General features: G+C 42.3%; 1 protein-coding gene across 1 annotated transcript in view; it reads right to left on the bottom strand.

Moving 5' to 3' along the window:
• The window catches only part of SPATA1 (spermatogenesis associated 1), a 33,187-nt gene that overhangs the window by 5,468 nt on the left and 4,111 nt on the right, over window positions 1–23,608 (bottom strand). Inside the window, exons 4-11 of the mRNA XM_060232123.1 lie at window positions 13,617–13,670; window positions 13,308–13,527; window positions 11,396–11,653; window positions 9,037–9,169; window positions 8,639–8,699; window positions 6,724–6,847; window positions 4,027–4,152; window positions 1,746–1,909 (exon numbers count right to left, since the gene is read on the bottom strand). Of these exons, the coding sequence (XP_060088106.1) occupies window positions 1,746–1,909; window positions 4,027–4,152; window positions 6,724–6,847; window positions 8,639–8,699; window positions 9,037–9,169; window positions 11,396–11,653; window positions 13,308–13,527; window positions 13,617–13,670 (1,140 nt within the window). The remainder of the gene's footprint in view (window positions 1–1,745; window positions 1,910–4,026; window positions 4,153–6,723; window positions 6,848–8,638; window positions 8,700–9,036; window positions 9,170–11,395; window positions 11,654–13,307; window positions 13,528–13,616; window positions 13,671–23,608) is intronic.

Genomic DNA, 23,608 nt, shown 5'->3' with positions numbered 1-23,608 from the left:
GGACCTGGATGAGGGAAGCTGGGGTAGGGCACCTCCCTCTTTCTCTCTTCTCCCCCCTCCTCCTGACAAACTCTGACTCCATCTCAGAGAGTGATGCGGCTGTTGGGGCCCAAACTCATTTACACTTCCGGTGACCATTAACCCAGCTGTGAAGGAGAGAAGGGAAAGGAAAAGAAGGCCCTGGCCCATCAGGCATTCAGTTGCCCAAGCACTGATGGAAAGGGCTGAAGGGGACTGAAGGCGAAGGCTCTGCTGCTCATTCCTGACACAATCCAAAGGTCCTCCATTCATTATTTTTTTTGGGGGGGGGGTTAAGTATCTCATGCATACTTTTTAAAAAGATGTGAGTTTTTCTGCACATCTGGGGAGTGCCCCGAGTGTGCAGAAAAATTGCTTTATTCTCCATATGCCCCTTATCTGCAAAAATAAGTATCCACACATAGGGGGCCCAGCTGGGAACTATACATATAGATGTAGAATGGTATGTTATGGCCCAGTCTTTTCAGATCTCAGAAGCTAAACAGGGTCAACACTTGAAAGGAGTACCACCAAGGAAGATTCTGGAGAGGAAGACAATGGCAAATGACTTCTCCTCATTCCTTGAAAGCTCCTTGCTGGGGCACCATAAATCAGTTGCAACTTGATGGCACATAGTATAAAAATCTAAATTATTTCTGCATAGTGTAATACTATGCATGTTTATTTTAGATTCAGTTCTTCTGATTTTGAGCATAGCTTATTTCTAGGAAATTCTGGAACAAGGAATAACGAGCAGTATCTTAAAATGACAGAAATCACACCTATGTATGTTTAATTGATATGGTAGGTACTTTATTCCATTGTAGCATAAGACCAGGCATGTGACCATAAGTTGATTTCTATTCTATAATATACCCTACTGTAGTAAAACATAATTTCCCATTAGCTGTGCTTGTGAACAGCCACTGAAAGAAAGGCAACAGAGGTACTATGCAGATGTCTAGTGAGAGTCATTTGTCTAGTAATAAACACATCTGGACTTTAAGGTCAGATCAACAAGTGCAGTACATTTTAATCACAATTTATCTTCGTTTATATTTCTTCTACATTTTTTGTTTCCATTATTCCTGTTACAATCACTGCCATTTTAGCATTCATCTCACAGCTAATTGTTATTCACATTCAGGTTCTTTGTTAAACACTTTATCAATAAAGAAAGTTACTTCCACCTAAGTACACATTTAAACCTCCAAGGTGAAAGTTATATAGAAAGCCAGCACGGCGTAGTGTTTAGGAGCCTCAGACTCTATTCTGAAGAACCGGGTCTGATTCCCCACTCCCCAACATGAAGCCTGCTGGGTGACCTTGAGTCATTCAGAGTTCTCTCAGAACTCTCTCAGCCCTATCTGAGGGAAAGCAAGGGCAGAAGATTGTAAGATTCTTTGGGACGCCTCAAGATAGGGAAAAATGGGGTATAAAAACTTATTCTTCTCTTCATATGCACGGACATTTTGGCATATATAAATGGAACGCAGAAGAGCAACCAACTATTTTGAGTTTTCTGGACTGACATCCTCATTCAGGGACCTGAACTTTTAAAATATAATCATTCCTTTAAAAATACTAGCTCAATAAAAATGAGACAAACTAATAATGAATACATACAGAGACTCTCTCTTATACTTTAAAATTTAAAACATTTTTACCTGGTTATCCATATGAAGATTCCATGGGTAAAGAAACAAAAACTGAATGGGCAACATTACCTTTGTTAAATTATTCCCTCTTTTCCGGACATGCCTAGCTTGTAGCCTCTTCGATACTTTCTGGTAATGAAGCTCCAAATTTTCCTGCAGTTTATTTAAATCTTCCTCCAAGGAAGCTGTGATTTTCTTAGTTTCAAAGTATTTTTTCTTCCATATGTCACGAGCTGTGAAATAACCCGAATTAGTATACTAAGAATAAAAGTAATAAATATTTCTTTGCACTTACACATCTGAAGTATTAAGTTCCATGTATAAATATCACTCACTATGTAGTCACTATCAAGGTTTTCACAATAAAACATAACAAAAGTTTGAGTCAGCTGAACTTAGGGTTGCCAAGTCCAATTCAAGAACTCTCTGGGGACTTTGGGGATGGAGCCAGGAGACTTCGGGGGTGGGGCCAGGAGACACTGGGGTAGAGCTAGGAGCAAGGGTGTGACAAGCATCACTGAACCCCAACGGGAGTTTTGGCCATCGCATTTCAAGGGACGGCACACCTTTTTAAATGTCTTCCTTCCCTCCACCCTCCCCTTCTCTGATTTCACCTCAGAGGCAGAGCAGAGCGGGCAACACCGCTGTGCTGCTGCTGCCTCTTCTCTGCTTCACCGTAACTGCTCCTCCGAGATGGGCTCAGGCTGAGCCCATCTCGGAGGAGCAGCTACGGTGAAGCAGAGAAGAGGCGGCAGCGCAGCGGCGTTGCCCGCTCTGCCTCTGAGGTGAAATCAGAGAAGGGGAGGGTGGAGGCAGGCCAGGAGCATGGCGAGCCGCGAGTCTGGGTCCTAGAAGAACCCAGATTCGCAGCTCGCCACGCTCCTGGCCTGCCTCCACCCTCCCCTTCTCTGATTTTATCTCAGAGGCAGAGCGGAGCGGGCGATGCTGCTGCGCTACTGCCACCTCTTCTCCAGTTCACCTTAGCTGCTCCTCCAAGATGGGGTGGCTCGCCACGCTCCTTGGCACCATTTCCCCCCCTCCCCCCGCTTCCATTTTTTTGGAGAGCCGGGGAAGAGGCTGTAAATCCTGGGGTCCCCCGCCAGGGCAGGAGGGTTGGGAAGCCTAGCTGAACTCTAGCATATGCAAGATTTAGATGCTATGGTTTCTGGCAGGTGTAACCCCCGCCCCCTAAGTTTAAAGGCAAGCCAGAGCAAAGTGATGGGGGAGAAACCTGAGGGAGAAAGTAAACTTGTAGGTCAGCTGTGATGAAACCCAGATGAACTCTGAAGTAAGCACACCAGGCCTCAGATTCAGCAGAAGCTCACAGGAGTGCAGCACCTGAACCTTTCTGCGGGTTTCCCCTCCTCCTCCCCACCGCCCTTGTCCATTGAATAGTAAGTGCAGCTGCATAACAATCCCTGGATTAGGAGAGTGGCCAGCCAGCCAGCCACCAGGGGCTTTGCCACACCCCCAGAAGCCCTCATTAACCCCTGGAAAAGACTGTGCCACCCTTTCTCCACTCCTTATGTGATTTTGTGTGGCCAGTGGCTTGCTGGGCTTTTGACTGGGGTGTGGGGGAATGGCCCAGGAGAATCCAAGGCAAGTGAGGCCTGCTTGGACTGGCTGGATCTCCAGCCAACCCAAGCAGACCTCGCTCACCCAGGGCTCTCCTTTCTTATATCGGGTTGATTTTGGCTGGATGGGGGGTGGCATATGCTAATGAGTTATGCTAATGAGCTCCACCACCTATTTTTCTACATGACCTCTGAAGCACACTAGAGAGATACCTAACATAACCCCCTCCCAACATTCATAAGAGGTTAGCCACCATCCTCCCAAGCATTCAGCTTGCTCTTCTCAGCATAAACAAAACTACTCCCCACTTATCCATTTTCTATTATTCCCTTCAGAAAAGAGGAGGGATATCTTGACAAAATGTAACTGCTTGAAACAAAAAGAGTTTAGGAAGCAACAGGAAGTGGAGCTCAGAGCAGGGTGATCCATGAGCACAAAGATGCAAGATCTTCCCTCCCCACCCCCACCCCACATTGGAGCCATTTTCAGTCCTGGGAAAGTTTATTCCCAGAGTTGAAGGACTTGTCTGTACTAACAGCTGTAGTGCAGAGAAGACATGGGGTGGAATCAATTCTTTTTCTCTACTATGAGCATACACTTGGACTTCTATAAACTATTTTTGGGATCCAAACTTTTATATTTATCTGGGTCTATCAGCTTTATTGATATTTATTGTAAGTATTTCCCCCTCTATTTCTAGCTATTTCTATATTAATTTTGTAATTTATTTATATACAACAGTTTTAAAAATATCAGTTTATCACTATTGGCATACCATGACATCTCCTTAGTTTGTTCTGCTCAAGCAAACCTTTCACTTTTTTAACCAGCTGCTCTCTAGTCTTCTCCAGATGCTTTCTTTCTGCCTTGATATGTTGCAACTGTCTATTTAACTCATTTCCTGATGAAAAGAAATCCAATATGCAGCATACTTGTGAAGATTAAAGATAGGAACAGCCTACCTTAAGCAATTCTAATTTTGTAGTGCTTGTCAGAAGAAAAGGGGGAAAATCCTTTGGGTTGCTATTGGCCAATCCCTGAGGGATTTAGAACAAAGATGTTCTCACTCACCCAAAGAAATTTAAAATATAACATGAAGGAACATCCACATGTTTAAAGGAGGGCAAGGGGTATTCTGGTTTGGAGTATCTGATCCCCGGACACCACCTGGTATCCCTGCACACATCCCTCAGGGATATTTTGTCTGTTCACACAGCAAATGCTGGGACCTGCAGGGAATTGGTGCAAATGCAACAATTGGTGTTGACACACAAAACCACATGTAACATCTTATCTCCTCAGGTATGTAATTAATAATTTCAGCTGGAATTAAAGTCCCATGCTGGGAATGTGAGATGGTGTCATGAAGACATACCATCTAAAGCCCTTGTTGCTAATATTGTTAGAAAAGTAACAGAGGAGACTGCGAGGCTTGCAGAGGGCATCTCTCCTGCTCTCCTCCCAGGGACATAGCCAGGATTTTAAAGTTGGGGGGCTTTTTAAAAAGTCAGGGGGCACCCTTTCCCATCCACTGCGGAGCTTGCTGCTTCTCAAAAGCTTTCTGGGGTAGGGGCAAAAGCTGGCGGCTCTGAATATGGCTAAGTCCAGGCAGCCAACCCTAAAACTTTGAAGTCAAGAAGGGACTGCACCTTGTGTGCAAGCAGAAGGGTTTCCTTCCACCTCCCTCTCCATACCCCAGCACTTTGCAGACAGCAGCTCCACTGGTCCTCTTCCCCAGCCTATTCCATATGGCTTCCTCCACCTCCTTCCTCTCCACCTGCTGCTTTTGGTGCTGCTCAGCTTTCCAGGCTCCAGCTGCTGCTGCTGACACTTTGCTGGCTCAGCCATGGCAAATGAAAAAAGAAAAAGCAGGCTGTGTCCCCGGAGGGCCCCCTAGGAGTCGGGGCAGTGCCCCCACAGGCTCCCCTGTAACTACAGGCATGTCTCCTCCTATGACTTTGCTTTACAGAAACCAAGGCTTAGCAGGCTCAGCTATATCATTGTTGTTGCCTAACTAAATGGCCACTGAGAGCTCAGTAAGTACTATTTTCTTAAAGCCACAGGTGTTGTTTCCATTATTTGTGGGAGCTTTAATCCCCTACTTGTATTTTTTTTAAGAGTTCGGCTTTTCTGTCAAACCTTTAGTTCCTTTATGTTTTTACCGAAATCTCTGCATCTCTGCTTAGGGTTCCCAACATCCCATTGGTGGCAGAGGTTCCCCCGATTTGGGGACCTCCAACATGCTGCCACAGTGAGACAAAGAGTGCTGGCTTTTCTGATGTGCCCTGCATTATGACATCACCTGGAAGTGATGTTATCACGCCAGGCATGTCATGCTGGGAATGCTCTTATAATTTCAGAAAAAAACTCTATGGTTATAATACAGTTTCTTCTGAAATAATAGAGCGTCCTCCATGCGACATGCCCGGCATGATAACATCATTTCCAGGGGATGTCACTATACCATGCATGCTTTGTTTGTGAGAGGGACACTCCTGGAAAGAAGAGGGACACTTTCCAGGAGGGCCACTCCCAGAAAGGGGACTGGAGTATCCCACCGCCAGGAAGGTAGAATCTGTCAACTCTACCCTTGCAGATCTATTAATCCAGACTCTAGGGCCTAGTTTGAAATTATATATATGACAAGTAGAGGCACAAAAGACTCATGGGGGTGGGGCGGGAATCCCATCTCTCCTCTCTTCTGTCAGCCTGAGCCCAGTATGGAGCTCTGGTCTTTCTGCACCTCAATGGAAGGGAGAGGGAGGGAGACTGTGTTGGCTTGGGTGGAACCCCCCTTGAATTTTTTTTAAACATTCAGATTTTTCTGCACACATGGGGAGTCCCCAAAGTGTGCAAAAAGATCTGTTTAGCCTCTGTGTGGCTCCAATCTGCAGATTTAGCTTTCCACAGATGGGGGCCACAGGTGACTATTAGAATATAAGACAAGTCATTTTCAAAAATAAAGTCATAATAAATAATCCATTGGGAACAGCTGCAACTAAACTTAACTAGCAGCTGGGCAAGATAAGTTTCTGGCTTGTTTATATTTTCTTATCACAATACTTAGTAATGTAGTTTAACAGATTAACTTTATTGCTGCAAACATGGAATTAACTCCATTTTTGCCTCACTTAATCATTCAAGGGACAGTTAGCCAAACAAAAAGCAGGCATTATGCTTATTGGGATTAATGTCTTTGGAAAATGCTGTCAATTACAAACAGTGAATTAAAGGCTTCTCATGAAGACTTCTCAGAAGACATGTTGAAGGAATGCATAGATTGGGTTATTGCCTTTAAGCAAATTTACTTGATTGTGTATCCCCACTGCTGTAAGATCATGCCATTTAAAATGTTGAACCATTTAAGACATGCTGTTAATACAAAGTTCATGTATTTTAAATTAGTATAAGAATTCATTCCCTTATGATTTCTTGGAAGGATTTACTTACCCTGACTGAAGGATTTACTTACCCTCTGTTGAAAATACTCTGTTGGGAGCTTGAGGTTTATTTATACACAGAGCCAGAAGAGGTGGAGTAGGAGGCTGAAAATACTGACTCGGATGTGCACAATTATTTATGTTATTCTCATCAGCCTAGGATCAAATGAAAAGTTATACGTTGTTATTCCTATAATTCACAAAATAGGAAAGAAAGAGTAACTCCAGTCTGCTCTTCATCTAGCGGTTGAAGCATTCTACCTATTGAAAATCCTTTGACAAGGACTCATGCAGATCTATTACAGATCTCTGCAAGGTATTTTGTGGCATATTCTGGGGCACACACTAGTTCTGCCTAGGCAAGTTGTACTTTACCATTGCTCTGTAAGCCTGAGGGTATGTCCCAGAACACATAAATGCTCCCCTGTGACTGGACATTAAGAGCTACCATCAGTATTCCTAGGAAAGAAAGCCACAGTTTGTTCCATTATTTATCCTGTCATCCTCAAACTCTCAATAAGATTCCAAGGAACCCCTAGAATGCAGTTTGAATATCACTATTATGTATATTAATTAGTGGAGACTTTCCAGTCTTAAAAGCCCTTCCCTACTATGCATATATGGAAAATATCCATATTCATTTTAAATAATGACTGCATCCCATGTCAACAGTATGTTGAGGTGGTTACGGGACTTTCCTAGGTTCCCCTCTCCTAGACCCTTTCCATATGAGAGAAAGTTTATTCCTAAAATGAAGGGATGAGCTGTGCAGGTTGAAAGGCATCAGTGTAGTGTTTGCCTGCCTGCCCTCCCTCCCGCAAACATCTGACATTAATGTTTTGTGGCTCTCAAACATCTGACATTTATTCTATGTGGCTCTTACATTAAGCAAGTTTGGCCATCCCTGATCTAGAGTTTGGTCAAGACTGATAATGTTAAGAACATAAGAAAAGCCATGTTGGATTAGGCCAATGGCCCATCCAGTCCAACACTGCCACACAGTGGCAAAAAAACCAACAACCAAGTGCCACCTAGAGGTCCACCAGTGGGGCTAGAAGCCCTTCCACTATGCCCCTCCCAAGCACCAGAATACAGAGCATCACTGCCCCAGACAGAGAGTTCCAACGATAAGTCATTGATGGACCTCTGCTCCATATGCTTATTCATTCCCCGTTTGAAGCTGTCTATGCTTGTAGCCGCCACCTCCTGTGGCAGTGAATTCCACATGTTAATCACCCTTTGGGTGAGGAAGTATTTCCTTTTATCTGTTCTAATTCGACTACTCAGCAATTTCATTGAATGCCCACGAGTTCTTGTACTGTGAGAAAGGGAGAAAAGTACTTCTTTCTCTACCTTCTCCATCCCATGCACAATCTTGTAAACCTCTATCATGTCACCCCGCAGTCGACGTTTCAGCAAGCTAAAGAGTCCGAAGTGTTTTAACCTTTCTTCATACGGAAAGTATTCCAACCCTTTAATCATTCTAGTAGCCCTTTTCTGCACTTTTTTCAATGCTATAATATCTTTTCTGAGGTGCGGCGACCAGAATTGTACACAGTAGTCCATAGGAATCTGCTCACTACAGTCCTAGTCTGTGGTTAGGTGGGTGGCAAATTGAGGGGAAGACGTTTTTCATTGTGGCACCAAGACTGGAACTCCCTCACCATGGATATTTATCTGTCCCCTTTAATCACTGGTTTCATCTGGTGCTCCCTCAATAATCTCTGCTCTCTGTCTTTCTGTTTTTAGTTGCTGGAAACATTGGCAACCCTGATTGGGATGAAAGATGGGATATAAATCTTATAAATTAACAAATAAATAAATAAAGCTATAGTTCCATGTTATTGTTCCAGTTTATAATCGGAAAGAACAAAGCTCAAGTTACTGGAATTATGATAACCAGTTTCAGCCACCTCATGTTTTTCACTGCATCCTTGAAAAACATACCTGGTTATCCTGCATGCCACCAGTTTCAGCAGCAGACTTGGTAACATCAGGATGCTGTTGGCTGAAGAAGAAATCAAAGTACACTGTAACAACTACATTAAAACTAACAATTCTAATTAAATTTGTTGAAAAGGCTAGTGGGTCTAGCAAACAATACACTGAGGTGGCAGGTTTCTTTTTTGTTTCAGGGTGGGGAAAATAGCTGCTGACAAATTGGGCAAGGCTCAGTAATCTGAGGAAGCAACGATCTCACATACAGGAAGTGAGGTTATGAGAACAAATTCACATGTATAATTATATTTGCCTGAAAACTAATATACATGTTTACTTTTTCTATATTAAGAATCCGCAGCATGATTTTAAAGAACAGTTAACACTGGGAAAGGATAGTTCATTACTTTTTCTTGCTGGTTAAATATTCCAGATCTCTATCTTCCAAGGATTCTAGGATTCCAGAATCTCCTGTGGTATGTCTTTCTTTTGCATTGTCTCCATTTTCTGTATTTGTATCCAACAGTATTGAGATTTCTTCTACATTAAACAAAGGTCAATATATAGCAATCTAACAAATTACAGCAGAATAATTAAGCAAGAACAAAAATTGGGAGAGGGGGAAACTCAAAATAGATAAAATAGATAAATGCTTTTCCAACTTGTCAGTTTCTGTGGAAACAAAATTATTTTATTAGGGTCACACAATGTGGCTGAAAACGAACCTCCAAAATGATTTGGAGAACTGGGAATGTGCTGCAGGTTTATGTGTGCTGCTCAACCCTTCTCTCCCCCCCCCCCCCCCCATTCAATCCCCCATTTTAAGGTAGCTCTAGCTTTAGTTTGCTGTGATTCTAAACAGGGAGAAGGTTATGCAAACTCAACTATACAGAAACACCGAAGTGTTGTAACCCAAATTACTAATAAACAATTACTAAACAATAAACAATTACTAAATTGTTATACAAATTATGTTCAATGTATTATTTGGGACTACATTTATATTGGTTTTTATACAAAATGTTTATACAAAATGAAATTGCTGAGCAGTCAGGTTAAAATGGATAAAAGGAAGTACTTCTTCACCCAAAGGGTGATTAACATGTGGAATTCACTGCCACAGGAGGTGGTGGTGGCTACAAGCGTAGCCAGCTTCAAGATGGGATTGGATAAAAATATGGAGCAGAGGTCCATCAGTGGCTATTAGCCACAGTGTGTGTGTGGAAGCTTCTCCTAACAAGCAGGTCAACTGGTAGGAGCTTGTTTCAAAGATGGGACCTTCTGGGACCAACCACTATCACACACATATATATTCTCATGCATGTTAGTTTCAAACGTGATGCAAGGAATGCTAAATGTATAAGTTCTAGGGCCCTCCTGTGCAATTTAAATCACCCAGGAAGGAGAGGGCGGCCTCCACCCTCCCACAGGGTGCCCAGTTCAGCATCCTCCAGGGCTGCCACCTTAGGTAACTGCCCATGGTCACTAAAGGGTGCGCTGGCCCTGAATGAATGTCACACTCTGTAGATATTAGGCCTCTCATTTACCTTGCCTGTGGAGAGGAATTACTTGCCCCCAACCCCAATTTCCTGCCCATGAGGAACTGAGAAACAAGAAAAAAATGGCCTCCACATAGTAACCCTAGGAATTTCTGTGGTAAAGATCATGGAGACTGTGGAGACAAACAAGAACATCACCCAGAAGTGACACCATGACCTTCTCAAACAAACACCATTCCAAGATCTCCCAGCATTTGCCTGTGCTGTGTTGGTAATCCTAACAGATATGCAGAAAAATAAGCATTGGGTAAAACCTATATCCACATTCTACAAAAGATCAAAGGTTTCCTTATAGCTAAACCTGCCATAATTCTGGTTGTGATGTACTACAATGAATATATGTCAATTTTGAATGTGTTTGAAATAAATCTGAACATTTCCAAAAGAGGCAAGAGAGGAAGAATACTATCAGTTGTCCAACAGTCAAGATCCAAGCAACAAGAAAGGCACAAGAGAATACCCTAAAGAGGAAAACTGTGGGGTGGGGGGGAAGAATCCAGGATATAAGGATCCAGGACTCAGTCTACTGATGCATCATCTCTTTTAAAAAGTGTTGTTGTCAGTTGTGCCCCCTAGGGGTGTGCAGTTGGTATAAACAAAAAAAAAACCTTTGGAAACAATAGAGGATAGGGGCAGCTTTCTTGGGCAATGCTGGGCTGCCCAGCAGACCTTGTGGGGACAATACTTGGCTGGGGCTGGCTCCTCTTTGCAGCTTGGTAAACCTCTTTGCAGGATTAGCCAGCACAGTTTGAAGCTGCAAAGAGGACACAGCCCAGGACTGGAGTGGGTGGTAGGAGCTGACAGCTCTGCATCACCTCAGCTGGAGCCGGCTCCTCTCTACAGCTCAGTTTAAACCAAGCTGCAAAGAAGAGCCAGCCCATGCAAGAATCATGGTTATTGCTCTTTAAAGTCATCTACAATGTTGGAAAAATTTCTAATAAAGCTGCCCTCATATGACTGCTGGACAAGTTTCAGGGACACAAAGAGGTTTGTACAAATGATTTAATATCACTCAATACAAGTCTTTGCATGCATACGTTTCCCTGCATCTGAAAAATCAGCTTTATGTTTTATCATTAATCATAGGTATGCTAGCTTTTTAGGAAAGACTGTGGAAGTCAAAGCTGTATGTTTGTTCAATGCTAACTTCAAATCTGAATGCAATAAAATTCAGAACATAATGCTGATATAGGAAAATAAAGTGTACCTTTGATCTTACATTGGAGGAGATTTACTTCAGTCTTCTCTTGGTCACTGCTTTGATTTACATGAGGAACAGTCCCTTCATATTCCTCACAATTTCTGGGAGAGTTATGCCTTTTTAGGGCTTGTCTTTGAGGTTTTCTTTGAGGAGTTTTCACAGATATTGAATTTTTTACAGAATTCTGTTCTTCAGGATTTAAATCATGCAGTATACAGGGAGTTGCAATGAATTCCTGTTTGTCTATGTTAGAATAGGTTTCGTCTCCAAAAAAGGGGCAAAAGTATATATTAAGATAGACTGAAATATGTCATGTATACTTTAGAATGTTATAGATTATGATGGATCATTATGTAAATGGATGGTTTTTTATATTACGGGTGATATTCTTAGAGCCTCTTTTAAAGTACAAAGCCTACTTTCTGTTGCTACATTCTAGGCAAAAATAAAGTTCAGAGAAACAACAGATGAATCCAATGCAAAACTAAAAGAATAATAACCAATCTTTTTAGGCAGGGGTCCCCAACTCCCAGTCCGTGGACCAGTACTGGTCCATGGCCTGTTAGCAACTGGGCCGTGAATTGCAGAATTATTTCATTATATATTACAATGTAGTAATAATAATAATAATAATAATAAGATGACGACATTGGATTTATATCCTGCCCTCCACTCTGAATTTCAGAGTCTCAGAGCGGCTCACAATCTCCTTTATCTTCCTCCCCCACAACAGACACCCTGTGAGGTGGGTGGGGCTGAGAGGTCTCTCACAGCAGCTGCCCTTTCAAGGGCAACCTCTGCCAGAGCTATGGCTGACCCAAGGCGATCCCAGCAGCTGCAAGCGGAGGAGTGGGGAATCAAACCCAGTTCTCCCGGACAAGAGTCTGCGCACTTAACCACCACACCAAACTAATAGAAATAAAGTGCATCCTGAAACCATCACTCCCTCCCCGGACCATGGAAAAGTTGTCTTCTACAAAACCGGTCCTTGGTGCCAAAAAGGTTGGGGACCACAGTTTTTAGGTACTGCCATAAAATATGCCCTTGTAAGACCAAAGCAGCATTGGCCCATCACTGGAAGAGTCCCTGGCTTCAGTTCTGCAGATGATGCTGAAAATCTCCTAGCTCCAAGGCCATTCAAATTTTGTAAAAACATGGCTTTCAGTTATCTCTGCTACTAACGTAGCATCTGATTTGTGTAACCTTAAAACTACTGATACAAAACCACCCTGTCAACTGTCATGTTTATTACAATAATAATTTGTGTTAGTGAAATTGCATGAAAAAAATCCTTTTAAATAAGTTTTTAGGCAGGGTAGTCCACAATACTTGTTTTACATTTCAAGACAGTTCCTTTCTTTACCAAAAAAGAGGCTCTTATTCACATCCTATTCAAAACTAGTGATTCCAGTTAAATACCTATATATGTCATTCTCTACAACAGCATTCAGTTTGTATACCAGTTCCATATACATCAAATATGTTAAATGTTTGTTTTATTTCTTTCCTGCTTTATGTCAATTCACAACACACTTAATGTAAGAATGAAGGAGACATATAGCCTACAGAAAATTTAAGACCATCCATAAGTATGGGCTATCACTCATTCATTTGCCATCTATTAGATGACATGGTGGCAGTCCAGTTCTTACCAGAGGAGAAACAAATGGAAATCATCAAAATTTAGAACAAATTATTGATTTGGCATTCATTGTCAACTTGACTTGAATTTAAATATTAGAAGCAGACTCAGTTGTTTTCCTTCTTAAAACAGGTTAGATATCTCACTTTTTTCCTTCTTTGTAAATTACTTATTTTTTCTTAAATTATTTCATTATGTTATTATTCTGAACTTTGTTTTATATGCAGAACCAGAGTGTTTTTCTTTTTAGTTTCATTCAATCCTTTAAAAAACTACCTTTTTTTTGCATCTGACTTAAATTATTTTTCAGGGAGGTCTCCAAAACTGCTGTGTTTTGATCCACTCCATGATCTGGAGCAGCGGACATATGTGGTTTATGATGAGATGTATTCGCTAACACACATTCTGCATTATTGAGAGGTCTCTCTGGAGTTGATGATGAAGATGAATAAATACTTTCTACTCCAGGTAACAAATAAAGCTCTGGATAAAATGCCTGAAACATACAATATGTTAATTTTAAAACAGTAAAAAGTTAGACATTTTTAAAGTATATTCTTAAACGTGATGCAGCAATATACATACATATGGAGGAGCAAATGATCTAAGTTTCAGTTCCATCTCTTGCTTTGCTTTTACCTTGTAATAAAAAGAGATGTAAATTTTAAAAAACCTGAAATGGGATATGCACCATGCTGTTCAGTTTGTATATAATTCTATTTTTTTTTAAAAAACAAACAAACTTTAATTTAAAATTAGCAATACAAAGAAAAAGAGAAAAAGAAAATAACATACAATCATAATAATCATATCAAAAGATTCATAAGGCCAAGCTCCATCTTACCAATATTCTTCAATCATTACAGGATTCAGTACAGACAGCCAGAGCAGTGTAGTGGTAGGGATGCTAGTTCCCAGTTGGCGGTGGGGAATCCTCTAATTTTTTTTTTGGGGGGGGGACACTCACCAGACACCAGCCAGCTAGCCAGCAAGGGAAGTCCCCCCACCACCAGTTGTCTGCAGCCCTTCACTGAATCAGGGACAGCCCCTCCCCCTCCTGCAATGCCCCCAAATCCTTCCACTGGGGAGATGATGGGACATGGCAACCCTATGTAGCAGCCAAGAGTGTTTGTTAGCACATAAAAATAAAAACACAGCACACACATGTGAATTAGCTAAAAGAAAAGTTTACTAAGCTATTAGGGAGGATTACATGGAGGAGTAAAATGGGAGGGAACCCCCTAAGTTACATTTTCCTAGCAAGATGGAGACTTTGGCTACACACACACACATACACACTGAATTCTAAACGAAGGAAGGGAGAAGAAAACGTAAAATACCTACATACAAAAATGCATACATCAGGTAATACCTCCCAATTGTGAATTGACCAATAAAGGGCAGTTCATTGTGGATAATACCTTTCCCTTCCAACATGGAAATTTCTACTTGATGCTCCATTGGTCCTACCTATTTATTTATTTTATTTATTTATTTACTTTAAATTTGTATGCCGCCCACTCCAAATACAGACTCTTGGCAGCTCACAGTCATAATACAACAATAACAATTATAAAATCAACACATATAAACAATTTATAATTTAAAACTTTTAAATGGTGCTATAAAATTTCTTACAAAGGTGGTCCAGCTTCATTTTAGTTCTTAATTCTCTGTATAACTCTATTAAGTGTCATATAGACAGATGGTAGTATTCAGCGGCAAAGTAGTGGCAGCTCCTCACACGTTATAGGCTTGCCGGAAAAGGTCAGTTTTACAGGCCCTGCGGAATTGGGAGAGATCCCGCAGGGCTCTCGTGGCCTCTGGGAGTGCGTTCCATAAATTAGGAGCTGCCACAGAGAAGGCCCTCATCTGTGTAGAGCATAATTTGGCCTCCCTTGGTCTGGGGATGGATAACAGATGTTGACTTCCTGAACACAGTGCTCTCTGGGGTATATATGAGGAAAGGCAGTCCCTTAAATAGACAGGTCCTTTGCCATATAGGGCTTTAAAGGTCAATACAAACACTTTGAAGCGGATTCGGTACCAATAGGCAGCCAGTGCAACTCTCTCAGCACCGGTTTAATGTGCTCCCATCGAAGAAGCCCCATTAACAACCATGCTGCAGTGTTCTCCACTAGCCGCAGTTTCTGAGTCAAAGGTAGCCCCGTGTAGAGGGCATTGCAGTAGTCTCCTCAAGGTGACCATAGCTTGGATCACCATTGCTAAGTCGTGGTGCTCCAGAAAAGGGGCCAGCTGCTGTACCCACCGCAGAAGAAAAAAGGCAGACTTGGCAGTGGCTGCCACCTGGGCCTCCATAGTCAGAGAGGGCTCCAGAAGAACTCCCAGACTCCTAACCTTAGGGACCGGTATCAACAGCACCCCATCAAAGGCTGGCAAGGGAATCTCCTTTCCTGGATCACCACGACTCAGATAGAGAACCTCCGTCTTCGTCGGATTCAATTTCAGTCGACTCAGCCTGAGCCAGGATGTCACAGCTTGTAATGCCAGGTCTAAGTTATCCAAGGCAGAGCCGGGCTGGCCACCCATCAAGAGATAGAGCTGGATGTCATCTGCATATTGATGACATGCCAGTCCGTTCCTCCTGACAATCTGGGCAAGAGGGCACATATGTTATTTAACATATAGATGTTAAATAACATCAGGGATAGAACCGCCCCATGTGGCACACCACATATAAGTGGGTGTCTCTGGGACGATTCCTCCCCTATCACCACTCTTTGTCCCCAACCTTGGAGGAAAGAGACCAGCCATTGTAAGGTGGACCCCCAAATCCCCTCGTCGGCGAGGCAGCTAGTCAGTAGCTGATGGTCAACCATGTTGAATGTGACTGACAGATGTAATAACAGCAGCACCGCTGAGCCGCCTCGATCCAGATGCTGCAGAAGGTCATCTATGAGGGCAACCAGAACCGTCTCCGTCCAGTGATCCGGACGGAAGCCGAACTGAAATGCATCCAGAGCCGAAGTGTCATCCAGGAACCCCTGTAACTGAGCCGCTACAACCCGCTCTATGACCTTACCCAAAAAGGGTAGGTTTGACACCGGCCAATAGTTCGCCAATGTGGCTGGGTCAGCAGATGGTTTTTTTAAGAGGGGGCGGATCACAGCCTCTTTAAGGGGTGTGGGAAAGATCCCTTCACAAAGGGATCTATTGATAATCACCTGTAATGGTTCACGTAGCATCGCCTGGCTGGCTTACATCAGCCAAGATGGGCACAGATCCAACCCACAGGTGGTAGAGCGTACAGTAACAAGGGTCCTGTCGACTTCCTCCAGGCTGAATAAAGTGAAGGAATCCAAAAAAGGACCAGAAGACGTGCTTGGTGCCTTGAGTTCACTCACTGTATCAAATGTGACGGGGAGATCGTGGCTGAGCGAGGAGACCTTACCTGCGAAAAAACTTGCAAAAGCCTCGCAGCCTGTTTCCAATTCCCTAGCGTTTGGTTTACCTTGTGACAAGGTTGTTAATGACTGAATTATACTAAATAATTGTGCCGGGCGTGAGGTCGCAGATGCAATCCGGGTCGCAAAGTAAGCCTTCTTTGTGGCCCAGACTGTCATAGGTCTGCATAAATGACCTATAGGATGTTATCATCGCCTCGTTGTGAGTACATCACCACTGCCTCTCTAGTCGCTGTTTCATCGATCGCAACTCCGGGGTATACCACGGAGCCAATCGTGAACAGGGATGAAAAAGGACACTGAGGAGCAATCTCGTCGATAGCTGCAGAGAGTTGGCTATTCCAAGCCTCTGTAAGCTTATCCAATGAGTCGCCCGAGCGTCAGGGATCCCGCAAGGCCATCTGAAACTGCATAGGGTCCATCTGACTTTGCAGGCAAGCTAAAACCTGCTTGCCGCCTAAACAGGGTAGGAGTGGAATATTCACACTGGCCCCCAGGGCATAGTGGTCCAAACATGGAACTGCCTCCTCAGCAATCCAGTCCACTACAACTCCTGCTGCAAAGATCAAATCTAGCGCATGTCCTGCTTTGTGTGTGGGGGTAGTTAGATATTGGGAGAGTCCCAGTGCAGCCATGGAGGACACTAGGTCTGCCACCTGACTAGAGGCCATGTCCTTGGCATGGGCATTGAAGTCACCCAAGACTATAAGTCGAGGGTGCTCCAAGGACCAGTCTGCTACAGCCTCCATCAGGGACAGTAAGGCACTGGCCGGTGCATTAAGTGGATGGTACACCAGCCATATTGCCAAACTCTCCCCAACGTTCCACGTCAAGCCGACACACTCTATGCCAGTGATCTCTGGCGATGGGAGTGCCCTGAAGGAGTAAGCCTCCCATATGAAAAAGGCCCACTCCCCCCCCCTTGCCCACTAGTTCATGCTTGGTGAAGGACTGAGAACCCCGATGGAGCAACTTGGGAGAGAGCTACTGTCTCCCCTTCTCGCACCCAGGTCTCCGTCACACAAGCCAGATCCATATCCTGCCTAAGTAGGAAGTCTTGCAGAACTGAGGTCTTATTATTTATGGACCTGGCATTGCACAACACCAAGGACGGAGGCGAGTACTTCCACTTGGCCCCCATGCCTGTCATCCTTGGGATGGGATGCAGACTGGAAGAGGAGCGAGCCCTCCTGTGTCTCAGTCTCCTTCCGTTTCTGTTTTGTCTGCTCCCACCAGTATACCTTCCCCTCCCCAGGAGCACTGGAATCCCCAGACCAGACATCTCCCTTGATGACCTTCACTGAGCCTCTATCTAACTAACAATTAGCATAGACAAAAAAACAAGTAACTCTTTCAAGACATCAGGTAGAGAACTTGTAAACATTTCAACAGTGATAGACTAGGATCTGGTAGACCCAGGTTCAAATGTCCCACTTGACAAGCTTCTTAAATGATCTTGGACCACTTACTTGTTCTCAGTCAAAGCTATCTCACAGGGGTGTTGTGATGATAAAACAGAGGAGAGAAGAATGGAGTAAGCTGCTTTGGATCCCCATTGGGGGAAAACATGGAGTATAAATGAAGTAAAAAGAATAAATAAATTGACTTTTATACTACACGGAAAATAAATGAAACACTTCATTCCCCTCCCCCCAAGAATTGCTATGATTCAGCATTGAAACAGAATGATTCAGATTCAGAATGAAACACTTCATTCCCCTCCCCCCAAGAATTGCTATGATTCAGCATTCGGGGAAATATTTTTCTTTATAAAGACATTTTCTGCTTTCTTTGGCTTGAATTTACTAGTAATTTTCACATATTAAAGAAATTCATGTCCACAGGGCAGAACTTCCTTGCCACTTAGGGTTGCCAATCCCCAGGTGGAGGCAGAGGATCCCCCAGTTTGGAGCCCCCCCCCCTGCTTTAGGGTCATCAGAAAGCGGGGGGAGGGGAGGGGAATTCTGCTGGGAACTCTATTATTCCCTATGGAGATTTATTCCTATAGAAAATAATGGAGAATTAATCCATGGGTATCTGGGGCTCTGGGGGAGCTGTTTTTTGAGGTAGAGGCACCATATTTTCAGTATAGCATCTAGTGCCTCTCCCCAAAATATCCCCCAAGTTTCAAAACGATTGGACCAGGGGGTCCAATTCTATGAGCCCCAAAAGAAGGTGCCCCTATCCTTCATTATTTCCTATGGAAGGAAGGCACTGAAAAGGTGTGCCGTCTCTTTAAATGTGATGGCCAGAACTCCCTTTGGAGTTCAATTATGCTTGTCACAGCTTTGATCTTGGCTCCACCCCCAAAGTCTCTTGGCTCCACCCCCAAAGTATCCTGGCTCTACCCCCAAAGTCCCCAGATATTTCTTAAATTGGACTTGGCAACCCTATTGCCACTCCCCTTCTGCTGCAGCCTGAAACACCCTCTGAAATGCAACTTCTGGCAGAAAAAAACAATCCCCAGGAACATCAATGGGGAACTATGTCTGCTGCAGGAGTCAATTGTCAGAAATTGCTCCCCTTCATGTCCACAGAAATTCTCAATGAGATCTGACACTGCATTTCTATTAATTCATCACTGCAGATTGTATTAATTAATTCTAATAGGGTGAATCCTATGAAATGCAAGTGCAAGGGGTTCATAGAAGCAGGTATTTCCCACATTGTTTTCTCCTCATAAGTCTACCATGACCTTTGAAAAGCTGGTGCTCAGGGTTGGGAAAAATGCTTTTGAATAAAATGCTGCCAACCCAGTTTTCCCTCCTTTACTGCAACCTGTACTGCAAGGGTTTCCTGACCCTCAGAATCTGCTGCTAATATAGCTTGTCAATAAATAAAATAAACTTTATTCTGATTTCTAAGAAGCTATTTATCAGATTAGTTACACTGTTCCAGTTGCTGGTTAATACTTGGATTCATTTGTATTATTACACATTAAATCAAAAGATAATATTCTTTAAAAAGAAATTTCATAGCAAGGGACTTCTATTTATATTATCACACTTGTCTCTGTAAAAGGACACATGGTCAGTGTCTCACATGAGAAAACTAAATTCAAAGAAAGTTTCCTTGACAGTGATACAATCTAGTGAGTAACAGTATTTAATTTCCTCAGCTTAGCAAGCACAATACAAAACTGAGGTGACACTCCTGCTTCATTATAACAATCATAAATTAAACTTGTTCATCCCCTAGCATTTTTAATGCTAGGCATCAAAATAAGGAGGCAGAATGGTTAAGCAGGAGCACAGTTTAATAAATCAGATGTAGAGCTGCAGAAACAGCAACTTCCCTTTTCTCTGTTCTTGCCCACACTAAGTCCTGGAGAGAACTATCGCAATCTAAAACTGGCCCGCATTAAAGAAATAGACTTGTCACAAACAGCACACAGCTAGGGAGCATTTATATATGGAAATATGCATAGAGTTTCAACTGGTCTAGTTCCTAGCGCCTCCAGTTAAAGGAACTTGGACAGCAGGGCTTGCCTGAGATTCTGGATAGGTGCTGCTGGTGAGATGAAACAGTTTTGGCCAATATAGATTAGTAGTCTCATACATACAGATCAGTACTCTAATACATTTAAGAAAACTTAAGTCTCATACATATGGATCAGTACTCTAATACATTTAAGAAAACTTGCAACAGAACACCAGGCAGACTCTGTAAATGTTGGTGGATATACACAATTGTTTTGCCCCCGGCTGATAAAGATACATATCTGAGCAGGCTGGCTTCTTCCCTCAGATATAAGAACTGGCTTAAGACATCATGACTGTGGCTAGCAAGTTAATTTCCCCATTTTGTTAATTAGATATTTCAATAGTTGTTATAATGGGAAGAAACTTGAGATGCATCTGCATCACTCATTTGCCTGATGACTTTATTTAAAATTAAATTAATAGGAAGCAGACATTTTTAAAAGGTTAATTAGTTTTAGCACAGGCCTGTACAAAAACTGAGAGATACAGGAAGCTGCCATATACTGAATTAGACCTTTGGTCCAATCAAAGTCAGTATTGTCTATTCAGACAGACAGTGATTGTCTAGGGCAGGGGTGGCCAACGGTAGTTTTCCAGATGTTTTTTTGCCTACAACTCCCATCAGCCCCAGCCAGTATGGCCAATGGCTGGGGCTGATGGGAGTTGTAGGCAAAAAACATCTGGAGAGCTACTGTTGGCCACTCCTGGTCTAGGGGCTCAGGCAGAAGTCTTTCACATTATTTCCTACCTGATCCTTTTCACTGGAGATGCCAGGGATTAAACCTGGGATCTTCTGTATGCCAAGCAGATGCTCTGCCAGTGAACCACAGCCTCCCGTTCTAAGACATAAGTAGCATATTTTAAAAAGCATCACAAAGGAGGAAGTGCTTCCACTACAATATGTGTGCATCATCTATTTTGTTCAGAATAGATTATTTAATATATATGCAAATTTTATGTAGATTTAAACAAATAAATAAATAGCTATTAAATTCCATACAATTAAGTTTCAGCAGACATCACTAGTATAATCCAGAGAATCTGATTATTGCTTTGGCTATCTTGATTATTGTGAATTACTGTGATTTTGCTAACTGCAAGGTAATCAGAGACTTAATAAAAGGGCTGAGTATCACTTAATTGTCTGAGTCTTCAGAATGCCACAGGTAACAGAGGGGCAGAGACCAGGTTTGAACACATGGACCCACATAATTTGAAGTTGCAGCCCTGAGGGTAATTTGGGGATCAAACCCAAATGAATTGTACAGCTTCCCGAAGGAGCTCATTTGCTTCCATTATGCTCTGTTTGTGTACTGTGAATAAACACCTGTTTGTGTACTACAAATAAAAAAAGATATCACAAGGAAACCATACAGTCTCCTCTTGCATTCAAAATAACTGCCTTGGGAACTTTTTAGTTGAAAGGCAGTATATAAAGGAACTAATTTAAACTCTGTAGAGCAGAGGTCCCCAAAGCTGCAATCACCTTTGGAATTTTGACAGAAGGTGGTAAATACTACCCCCAAATGGCTGCCACTAAAGATGGAGCCAAACCCCAAATGGCTGCCATGGAAGTCAGATTCAAATGTAATGCCTCCTTCCTTGCTTTTCCTGGGAAGAAGGAAAACCTGAAGGGAGAATTGAACCATGCACTAACTAAGGAAAGGACTGGGTGCTTACCTGTCCTCCTGAATCCTCCATTTGAATGAAGACAGCCAATAACAAGCCCTACTGACAATGACCCTACCCATCTTCTGAAAAGCTTGGCCGGCATCAAGGGAAGAACTGGTGGCTGCCATCACACGCATGGGCATCACATTGTGGAACGCTGATGTAATGCTACCTCTGGACTTCATGCCATTTAAGGGAGTTAGAAGTGCATATTGGAATTTTTAAAATAAACTTATCATATGTTCAAAAAAAAGAAAAGAAATGCAGATAGCTGACCTTTAAAAATATAGATGAGTAAATCTGAATTAAATAAAATGATATTAACACACACACAAAAGAAGTGCATACACAAAAGAAGTGCATATGAATATAAATGATTTGTATTTTAAGAGATGCAGTATTGCTACCTTTAAAAGTTCAGTACCCAACTTCCATAAGTATTTTAGAACAAGATTTGTAGTTTATTTAACAAAATAAAGCATGTTGCTTAATGCAGAAATCACATAGTTCCAAACAGGCCTCGGATTCAGTGGGAGCTCACAGGAGCACAGCTCCTGAACCTTTCTGAGAGTTCCACCTCCTTGTCCATGGAATAGTATGTGCAGCTCCATAACAACCCCTGGATGAGCTCCACCACCTATTTTTCTATAAAATGACCCCTGGTTCCAAACGGCATTGCTTGGCGGATCCATAAAAGGACCTCTTGGTTTTATTCAGGGTTTTATTTTTTAAAATAAAACACATTTAAATAATGGTAGAATGGGGGATGTTTGACTCTTTCTCCTGCACTGCTTATCCAATCAGAACTGATGAAGCTGCTGTGCTGGCCCTGATGTTTTTGCTCCTTTAGAGGGAAATATATGCGTATTTTCCTCATGAAGCATGAAGCAAGTTGGGTGGGGCAATTTTCACTAAGAAATTGGTTTCAGACAGGACATTTTTTCTGGGGGAATGTGGTGGAATGGAGTTCCAGAATCTCTTTGTGGGAACAAAATTCTCAAAAAATATTTAAAAGTTCATGAGAGGCCCCCAGATATTTCTCTTTCATTTCCTCCTTGAAAGTTCCAGCACCTTTTTTTCCAGAAAAAAAAAGCCCTGGTTCAAAACGAACTGCTAATCAGAAATAACTGATGATCTCCTGAGGCTGCATTTTTGTTTAAAGCAAAACCCAAGAGATTCAGAGCCATCCTAAGCAGAGTTAAATTATTCTAAATCCATTAAAGTCAATGAATTTAGACTAACGTAACGCTGCTTAGATAGCACTGTGCATGACAAATTTCTTCCATAATTTGTTCTTTGTTTCTTATTTCAGTAGCTACAAAAATAGCTACTGGCTTCCTAGCATAAAAAGAAACATAATTTTATGTAATCTGAGTAAAGCTATGTTGTGCAACAGCAGAACTCGAAAACTCAGTGAATGTTTGCTTACAGAGATATAATTATGAAGAGTTGCTATGACTTCTAAAACTCTATGAATCAACTTCAGCATTTTCTATACAGTAAGCTAGAAAGGGTGCATATATGAATTGTGTAATGCTGCTTCGGAAACCATAAAAAAGACTGAAACTATCCTGGTACAAATATAATGTGAACTTTATGCAAACTATGGGAAAGAAACTTTCAGGGAAGGAAGAAGGATTTTTTTTTTGGTCAGGGAGGGGGATTCAAGTGATGAGAAATGTTTCTATATGCTGTAGAATTTTGCATTTCTTGTAGAATTCTCTAGGGGAGTCAGTACAGCGTAATGGTTAAAATGTCAGACTAGGATCTGGTAGACCTGAGTTCAAATTCATGACACCTGCCAGGCAATTTGGGGCTGATCCCTTTCTTTTAGGGTAACCCACCTCAGAGAATAATTATGAGAGTAAAATTATGCACACTACCCTTTTCTCCTTGGAGGAAGGCATGGTAAAAATGAAATATAGATATGCTGTGATTCAAAATAATTATGGCAGATATTCACATATATCCTATAAGCTGTTTTTAAAACTCCCTACCA

This window comes from Heteronotia binoei, chromosome 2 (genome assembly GCF_032191835.1).
Source record: "Heteronotia binoei isolate CCM8104 ecotype False Entrance Well chromosome 2, APGP_CSIRO_Hbin_v1, whole genome shotgun sequence".
In the NCBI taxonomy this organism is placed as follows: Eukaryota; Metazoa; Chordata; class Lepidosauria; order Squamata; family Gekkonidae; genus Heteronotia; species Heteronotia binoei.
Note: the sequence above shows the minus strand (reverse complement) of the source record. Positions and strands in the feature narration are given on the sequence as shown.